This window comes from Limulus polyphemus, unplaced genomic scaffold (genome assembly GCF_000517525.1).
Source record: "Limulus polyphemus unplaced genomic scaffold, Limulus_polyphemus-2.1.2 Scaffold3933, whole genome shotgun sequence".
Lineage (NCBI taxonomy): Eukaryota > Metazoa > Arthropoda > Merostomata > Xiphosura > Limulidae > Limulus > Limulus polyphemus.
The window spans coordinates 21,607-31,474 of NW_013669543.1; the positions used below are offsets into that span (position 1 = coordinate 21,607).

General features: G+C 29.6%; 1 protein-coding gene across 1 annotated transcript in view; it reads right to left on the bottom strand.

Annotated features, from left to right (window-relative positions):
- LOC106470306 (protein turtle-like) overlaps nucleotides 1-9,868 on the bottom strand; it is a gene marked incomplete at its 5' end in the record, with an annotated part of 95,193 nt that overhangs the window by 11,659 nt on the left and 73,666 nt on the right. The window contains 6 exons of the mRNA XM_013930852.2: nucleotides 2,703-2,784; nucleotides 3,253-3,393; nucleotides 4,196-4,294; nucleotides 6,358-6,537; nucleotides 6,903-6,983; nucleotides 7,805-7,980. Of these exons, the coding sequence (XP_013786306.2) occupies nucleotides 2,703-2,784; nucleotides 3,253-3,393; nucleotides 4,196-4,294; nucleotides 6,358-6,537; nucleotides 6,903-6,983; nucleotides 7,805-7,980 (759 nt within the window). The remainder of the gene's footprint in view (nucleotides 1-2,702; nucleotides 2,785-3,252; nucleotides 3,394-4,195; nucleotides 4,295-6,357; nucleotides 6,538-6,902; nucleotides 6,984-7,804; nucleotides 7,981-9,868) is intronic.

Consider the following 9,868-nt stretch of genomic DNA (forward strand, 5'->3'; position numbering starts at 1 on the left):
GCTGTTATGTTAAACTTATATTATAGTGTTTCTTCATTACCCATTCAAGCCGTCTCCAGCCATTATTAGTCTCAAAGTGGGTTCCTTTTCATCGCATAGTTTCTATGTTTTCTTAACAGCTAACAAGGACAGTATAATAGAATAAACAGTTTACAAATTAACTGACTGAACGTTGTACATTTGCTGTTGTATTAAAGTTTTTCTTCATTACCCATTCAAGCCGTCTCCAGCCATTATTAACTGACTGATTGTAATGATAATATAATTATGATGGTGCTGGAAGAAAATCTAAGTGTAATAGAGTTGCTCTTACAAGGATCTTTGTTAAGTTAAAGACAAACAAAATTAGATTATGAAGTCAATATCTGTTTAGTGAAAACCACATAAACAGATACATTGTAGCTCAAATATAAACAGTTATTGGACTGTGCTCTCAAGATTGTTGGTTTTCAGAACCTTATAAATAAAACAAGTACATGCAAAAAAAAAGAGAAGCAATACATTAATTCATTGTATGTTGTGGGATTTTATAAGTCTTTGAATGAACATGTGCTGAGGGCTTGCATATACTATAACATGCCATTTGTAATGTTGACATTTGAGTTTTTCACTTAAAGACTTGTCATGATAAACTAAACTTTCATAGTTCCTGGATATGAGCTAAGAATACATAATACAATCACAACACACAGTTAACAGCTCAAGTAGTTGTATGGTCCAGAATTGCTCTAAATTATTGAATTATAAAAGAAAGAAGAGTTTACTGATCAGAATATGAGGTGGATGTTGAATAGTATGAATGTGTTGGTAAAGTTTTTGAGTAGTACAGAAGATACATTTCAACTGGAACCATTCAAAGCATTGAAGATGGTTCAAGATCACAAATTGCTAAACTAAATAAACCAGAAATGAACAGAGAAACAGAAGAATGATAAATAGAAAGAGAAAACATGTACATAAAATTTAAGGAAGTATGGTTTGAGACTGAAGAAATTAGAAAAGAGAATGTAGAAATGAAGAGAGAATTACAACAGTCTAGAAACTTAATTTTATAACTTCAAGACAAATTTTAGAAAATAAAGGATGTTAGATATACACGACTGTTCATTTTAAGTTTAAGACAAGAATATTATTTAGTTTATATTGCAAGAACATTAAAGTAAGTTATTTTTAGAAGCTATAGTTATGGCAAGTTTGCTTACATAACTGTTTACAAATTATTTGTTGTGTAATTCAGTTGTTGTGAATTGACTTCACGTTATTCAAAACTTCTGAATTTTTCTCTTTGCTTTAAGTGAGTATTGTTACTTCATAATGTCTCATAGTTTATAGACAGTTCTAGACCTCAGTTGGGTTCTGTGTGTGTGTGTGTGTGTGTATATATATATATAGGTCGAACCAAGTAAATAAGTTAGTGAAAGTAAGAACAAAGTTAGTGAGATATATAGTCAAATATATCTAGACTGTGTTTGTAAGTTTAACCATAAAGAGTGGCAACTTTTAAAGTGTAATAATCAAAGATTGTATTGTAATAACAGGGTAGAGAATAATAATTCATCTTGTCAACCGAATTCTAAATTAACTAAACTTTTGTACTTTTGATGTAAAAGAGAATTAAAGCTCTCTGGATACAACTGTGTAACAAACACTTATATATATATATGTTCAACTTGTTTTAATACATTTTTTTAAAACAAGTGGAACTGTGTGTTATTGCTTATCATTGAAATTTATCACCAACAAGTCACAGACACCTACTGTAAAGAATCACGGCCCTGTAAAACCTGACAGAGAAAAATAGTCAGTGGAAGTAAAAAGAAAAACTGAAAAGAGAGAATTATAACTACTCACTGATGAAAGAAAAACTGAAATTTTGATAGAAATATTTGGGTTCTTGTATGGAATAATAAGTATAAATATGGTTTAGTTAAATAAGAGGGATAAAGGTTCCTGTTGTATAGAGTTAATTTCTTACATATTCATTGACAATGTTGAATATAATATTTTTGGGTAACCATTAATGATTACAGAAAATTTTGAAGTTCTGAGACTACTGCATTTTTTGTACTTAAACTGGAACTAATTAAGTTTGTGAGTTGACCAAAGATAGTGTTTGTTTGATGTGCATATGGTGGTGTGATTTGAAATGAAAAAATATAGGTTTGTAGCATTGTCTTTTTGTAAAAACTGGTTGAAAGTTCATTTTTCTCTTTTGTGATACATATATCCATAAAATCAAGTGAATTAATTTGGACTGAATGATTAAATGTAAATATAATGTCAGGATGAAGACATTTAGGAATTTATGGAAATTAATGTCTCTGGTTCACAATTTCATATTGTAAAAAATGCTATCGATGAGACTAACTCACATGTAAGGTTAAAAAGACTTCTTATAATACTGTTTAAGTGCTTTATGACTGATTGTATACATGAATTTGACTGTGTAAGAGACAGCCATTCTACTACCCATTGCCACTACCTTGTTTTGGTGGTAGTATTCTGTGTCAGATTTGAAGGTGTTTTGTAGAACAAAAAAGGGTATTTTTAAATGTTTTCTTGAGTTTAGGTTGATTTTATATCATATTTCATTACTCAGGTTCTACTACTCAGTTTATTTAAGATGCTAAGTTCAACAGTAGGTCACAACTAACACATTCTTGTCATACATGTATCATATACTTGTAAAAATATAAAGTTACTTTTTCAGAGGTGAAGGGCTTCCCCCATGAGAATGACCCCCATTCCTGGCATCTGTAACTGGACATGTAACCATCATATAAGCTGAAACACAGAACAGAATATTTAATTTATTTGTTAGACTTCAGATACTTCATGTATTAAATGGATTTCACCAACAAAAAGGAATACTTTACAAACACACTTTTGGGGAATAAATATTTTTTGGTTTTGTGCGAGTTATTCCATGTATAATACTTGCTTCTGCCTGATACTCTCTCTGGAGTAAAAAAAGCACTTGAAAAAACAATTCTAAAGTAAAACTATTTCTATTACAAGTTAATTCTTTATAGCTTCTTAGGAGAGAATACTTTATATCCTTACATAACAGTTAATTAAAATGTAATTCAGGGACTTTTTCCATTGTCAACTTTGTTCTTCATAAGAAAATTTCATTTTGGATAAAAACAAAAATCTTTACAGTTCCCACAAATATTTCATTTTTTAAATTTACATAAAAATTAAACATACTTGCAAATTTTTATTTTAGAACAAAAACAACAGATAAAGCACCTTTTTCAGCTTTTCGTCGCTTTCTTTTATTGCATATTTTGACTGCACACACAGATAAAACGATGGCTGCTATGAGAAACAAGATTCCTCCTACCACTCCAGCAGTAATAGCCCGGCTTTTTGTGACTTCAGGGCTGACACCTAAGATCCATTAATATTTTTTGAAACATGAATTCATTAAGAACAACCTTTACTCGAATACAAAATAACTAAAATGCAAAGTATACAACATATAGTGTCTTAAGTGAGAGAATAAATTCAAGATTTCATAAAATTTTATTGTTTCTTTCATTTGTTTCACTTTTTATAATAAATCAAGCCATTTCTTATCTATACACATGTAACTAAAACATACCAAACTAACACAATGCTTCAGTACTTGTATTTGGCATACATTAAAACAGAGTAGAAAAAAATCTTCTTGTACCTGGAAACTGTTTTAATAGTAGGTAGCATATTCTGAGTACTGACATTTAAAACTTTCCAGATGTTTTTATGTTATTACTCAGAGCACTTTATCTATTACTGTTATATTTAATAATACTTTTAGTCTAGGCAAATTTATATTTCCAAAGAAAAGCATTTTTAAACAGATTTGAAATGACAAGGATATAGATATTTACATTATTTTTGTAGTATATGCATATTAAAATGTTATTATTTACAGTATGGATTTAAAAAAGTGAAAATGATTCATTATTTAGTTTCAACTCTGTTTTATAAACTCACTTTTTAATAAAGTGGCAAGTAATAAACTAAAATCAGTTTAATACCAAAGCATTTTAAAATATTTGATTCAGATACTATGTATAAGCATATCTACAAACATACTCAATGTATTATAAAAACAGTAAGTATACTATAGTAAATCTCAAGGTCTCTCAGTCATAAGTTATTCATATGGCACTGCCATATGCAAACATTTAAAGAAAAATTACATTACCTTCAATAGTCAAAGAAATTTCAGGACTAGGTGAGCCTATTTCTTTATTGGAATAAGCCCATACCCGGAACTTGTACGTACCAGGGGGAACCTTCTTTGCTACAGTGCCAATAAAAAAGTATAAAAATAAAATACTCAACTTATTTAACAACTTAAATCATCCATCCTGATATGAATATACACAAAATAAATGAAATATATTATATGAAAATTAAATATTTGAAATTATTAGTTGGTACAATATCACCTATTACTGCATCTTTAGTTCTTCAGTGTTTTAGAAAAGAGGGCCCCAAATGCAAAGATAAGTTGATCTTGAGTGTTTGAAAGGCCTTAGCTGATAATATTATCCATTTAAAAGAACAAGAGTATTTGAGAAAATGTTCCTACTCCTTTTTTACCTTAATAACTAATACTGGGTGTTATCAGATCATTGGCTTATTTTTGTATGCTTCTACATACAATTAAGATACATGTTCAGTTTTTCATAAAATATTCTGACAAATAACAGATGTGAAACACAGACATATGTAAAAATAAGAATTTATTATAAATACACACATACATGTATATAACTTATATCACACAAACATGATACAGTATTATAGTCTCAGTTACTTGATTACTTGTATATACCTATTCACTTAGGATAAAAATAAAAACACGTTTTGAATAATCACCATCCCAACATCTGCTAAACCAAATGCTGCTTAAAAGAATTTTAGATTTAAAACAATGAAACATTTACCTCAAAATAAATGAAACTAGTTATTATCGGTATTACATAATGAGTTTTTTTTTATTTTTGTGATGATTAAATGTTTTTCTCTGTTCTGGGTTTTTTGTAGCACAACTTATTTTGGAGTTTGTGATGTCATTTTCAACAGAATTAACTACCATTTAATTTGTTAAGTTTAGGTTATGGAGATATTTAAAGTATCATGAAAATCTTTTTTTTATGTAAATATTTTTACTTAAAAAACATAAATAGCATTTGTTTTCTATTATTAGCATTTAGTTTAACAGTGGTTATGTTACTAATATTTTCCATGTCTCAATAATTTTAATGAGTGCAGGATTAACAAGGGATATGTGAGGGTTATGGTCCTCCTTGCAGTGCTAAAGAGTATTCAGAACGTCCAATATCAACTGTAGCCTACAAAATTTTCAAATAAATAAAAGTAAACATATAATCTTACCAAAATTAATGTTTGAATTTGTTGAGTCTGTGTAATAAAAACTAGAAACATCTAACAATTTATAATATCTAAAGAGCTGAATTAAGTATAGTTTGATGAAAGTCTACAATTTTAATGCACACATTTTCCTAATTTTGAGAGAAATTAACTTGATTTTTCAGTTGAAAGAATAAGACTGCATAATTAGATATTAACGTGTAACTGCAAGATCCTTAACAACATTTCTTATTGTATTATGAAAGAGCTCTTTACACAAATGAAGTTAATTTCTATAGTGGTAAAGTGTGTATGATATTAAATCATCACAATAAAACTCTTAATAGATTAAATCATATCATTTATTACTGGCCCATTATAGGTTTATAGTAAGAAGAGTATAATGGCATTTCAACACTTTTCATTTCAATGCTTGTTGTACACCATTGCCAAAGTGGCCTTCCATTGAAAACCAAAGCTTATAAATCTAACTGGATTATAACATACAAAGTGCTAGGTTGTAGAACACTAACTGTTAGAACCTGACAACTAGTAGTAACATGAGTGTGTTAACACATCACAATAAGAATGATAATAATATAAACTACATTATTCTTTGATGGCTCAAATAACACAAGTGTATCTAATAGCATTTCAACTGCACTATGTTTGTTGTATGTGGATTCTGATGAGACCTAGCACTTTCTCAGTCACCACACAAGCCTTAGCTGAAATGCTATTTATAAATCAGTTATTTATAAAACAAAAAAAACAGTTAATAGCTCGAAATTATAATAAACAAATTATTTTAAAATGTGAATTAAAATTTGCCAAAGGAATGGAATTTAGACCAAAATTTGAGATTAAATCTATAGATCTTTTGAGTGAAAAGGTTAGTTGAATATAAAAAGAAGTTTTCAAGTTTAAAATTTTTTTTAGCAACAACAAAAAAAAATCTCAGCTTATGACAGTTATTTCAACACTAACCTAAATAAGAAGTTCTATCTTTGATAGGTCCCCAACGTTTCCATGGTTCTGATTCAACACGATATTCCACATAATAAAAGGCCACAGGGATTGTTTGGTCAAATGGTGGTTTCCACAAAATGAGCACCCCATCAGCTCTTTTCTTGACTATGATATCTTCTGGCGAAAATGGTTTGGGGCCTGTAAAAATACAAGTCTTTCAGAACACTCAAGAAAGAACAGCAGAATATCTCTGGAGAAAAAAGTCAGTGAAACAGTGAATGAAAAGGTGAGCACACTTAACTTAGAAGTTAAATTTATGTAAAAGAAATACATATGTAAAGGTTTTAAGATTTGAAATTGCCTAAAAAGAAACTGTTCAAATTAATGTAATATTTATTTAAAATTAACATTTCAAAAATTTTATTAAAAAATTGAATATTTAGGCAGAAGATTTTTTATTACACAACATATTTTTAAAAATGTGAAACAAAACAAAAATAAAACTGAAGGTAAAAATCACTGAAAAAAGGAAGCAATAAAATAACAACTAAAAATAGGCTTACCCAAAGGCTTTTGTACAGGGCCATTGGGAGGAGCACCATTATCAGTAGTAGGTGTAGAAGAATTTCCTAAAAAGTCTTCTGCTGGTGTGAAGCAGAAAAATGAAATAAAAAGCTATTAATTATTTATGCAAAAAAAAAAGGAGAGTTCTGAAAGGAAAAGTGGTAGGTAGCATGCAGGGATGAAATTCACATAAATGATGCAAAAGTAATCTACCAGCTTTAAGTTAACTCATTAATAGTTATATCCACCATCATTCTAAATACACATTTTGCATCTTACATATTACACAGGGATTCTGGTGTGAATGGCTTCACAATGTCAATTATTCATGCCTGTTTATTTTGCATAGCCATTTAATTAACCATAAAATATAATTTTCTAAGCATATCATGTTTTTAAAATGTTTATAAATCATAATCTTAATATACAGGGTGTATTAATTTTTTTTGTTTCTGGCAACTGATTCTTTTTTGCTATTATAGTGATTGAATCATTTTATGGTTTCCCGATTACTTAAAATTAATACTAATTATTTCTAACTGTAATTTTTATTGAAGAATTTTAGCAGCTCTTCTGGAAGAAGTTATTACATAATTTATAATAAGTTACAAAATCATATGGCCTGGTGGTTAGGGCTCTCAACTCTCAATCTGAGGGTCATGGGTTCAGATCCCCATCACACCTAACATGCTCGCCCTTTCAGCCATGGGGGCATAATGATTTGACAGTCAATCCTACTATTCATTGGTAAAAGAGTAGCCCGAGAGTTGGAAGTGGATGGTGTTGACTAGCTGCCTTCCCTCTAGTCTATTATTGCTAAATTAGGGATGGAAAGTGCACATAATACTTGTGTAGCTTTGAACAAAATCAAACCAAACCAAAAACATACAATTGTACTTACTACTAGTTTTGGCTCTAATAACTGCACTGTACATGCCTTTTCCAAGAGCATTTCTAGATTGTACTCTGAATTCATACTCAGTGTCTGGATCCAGACGATATAAAGTAAAAGTAGTAGCACCATCTGGGACACTCATTGTACGCCAAGGATTTGCTCCTTCGTTAGCAACGCGGTAACTTGAGGGAAGAAAATTACAGTGTTTATGAAGCACTGTATAGAATATTGAATGGCTTAAGTTATTAATACTGGTGACATTACTTAAACATTGTAATTTGTAACAAGTTGCATAAATTACAAAAAAGTACTACAACTAAAAATCAGTTGGGTGTACAGTATCATTTAAATCACCACATATATTATACATCATAGGTTGAGTGCACAGTATTACTTACATTACTTCACAGAAAAACAAACACACACATTAGACATGTTGAATGCACAGTATTAATTATATCACTACATACACATTAGAAATCAGTTGGGTGCACAGTGAGTGTAGAAGCAGTTCCTAAATAGTCTTCTACTGGTGTGAAGCAGAAAAATATAAATAAAGAACTATGATAGCACCCAAATAACAATGGGGATATTCCATCTCTTCAGTTCTTCAACATGAATGTTGATGCAAAACCAAGGCACTTGAAAATGATAATCAGTTAAGGAGTAGGAACCAGGTATTTTAACCCACATTAGACATCACAGATTTGGTGCACAATATAATTTATATTACAATACATCTTAGTAAGACTGGTAAAAATTTTTGCAGCAAAGCATCCTTAAATGCCATGATAGTGTTTTTGTATGAACTTGATCAAAAATGGAAACTATGGATATATCATATAAAATTGTGTAATACTTCTTAAAAATGTTTATATTGTCTCTAATGAAATTGGATGAAGTTAGGTTATAAATAACAATACAACTGATGTGCTGTAATGTCTGAACTATTTATGCACTCATCTCTATGATCCTGAAATAAACTTATGACAATTGAATTATGTCAAAATTATACTTTAATGAAAATATATCAACTTTTTACTTTCCAAAAGTGAACAATGTATTCAACAAATAGATCAAATGGTGTATAGTGAGCAATATAATGCATAGTAATAAAGAATAAAAACCTGTCTTAGGATTACCATTTTGTTACAATAAAAAAAAAAAAGAATTTGGCTTCATATACCAACTTGTTAGAAAACCAGTAAAAATGAAATATATATATATCATCACATAATTGTAAATGAAGTCCACTTTTTATAAAATCTAATGCAGTTAAGTATAGTCAATGGAAAATTAGTTTTAGAAAACAAATAGATTAATATATGTTAACATATATAAATATTAGTAAACAAAAACAGTACTGCATCAACTGTATGTGGGCAATATAAATCAGTATGACAAAACAGTGAAAACAACACTAATAACAAAATCATACATTGATAAGAAAAAAATTCTAACAATTATAAAAATACAAGGTTACCATTTTGTTGTTGTAAAATACTGTATGATAGCACCCAAATAACATTGGGATATCCAGTTTCTTCAGTTATTCAACATTTATGTTGGTGCAAAACCAAGGCACTTGCTAGTGATAATCAATTAAGGGATAGAACCCAGGTACTTTAACCTACATTGTCCTGAATCCAACAAAGCACTCACTGTCCTTGGCTAGTTCTGGGAGTGGTATTAATATTGTTACGTCTGTGTTCATTTGTTAATTTTCCATAGAAATTCTTTCTGAGAAACTTCAGCGATACAAGTCCTTTCTTTAATAAAACTAGTTTATTCTTTCTCGTTACAAACTTTGTAATACACTTAATGTCCACAGTAACTTTAACTTAAGCACAGCTCGACCAGAAAAATAAACAAGAAGAGAGATTACAGCAGTGCCAACTGGAACAAGAAAGGAAACGGGGAGAAAGTCTCCAACAGTTACAGGAAAGTCAACAACAGTGGCAAGACGTACAAATGGAAAACGTTAGTAAATTTCAAAGTGAATTAAATACAGTAAAGAATGATTTACTGTCTTTTACACACAGAAGATACATTAACCATCGATTTAATCAA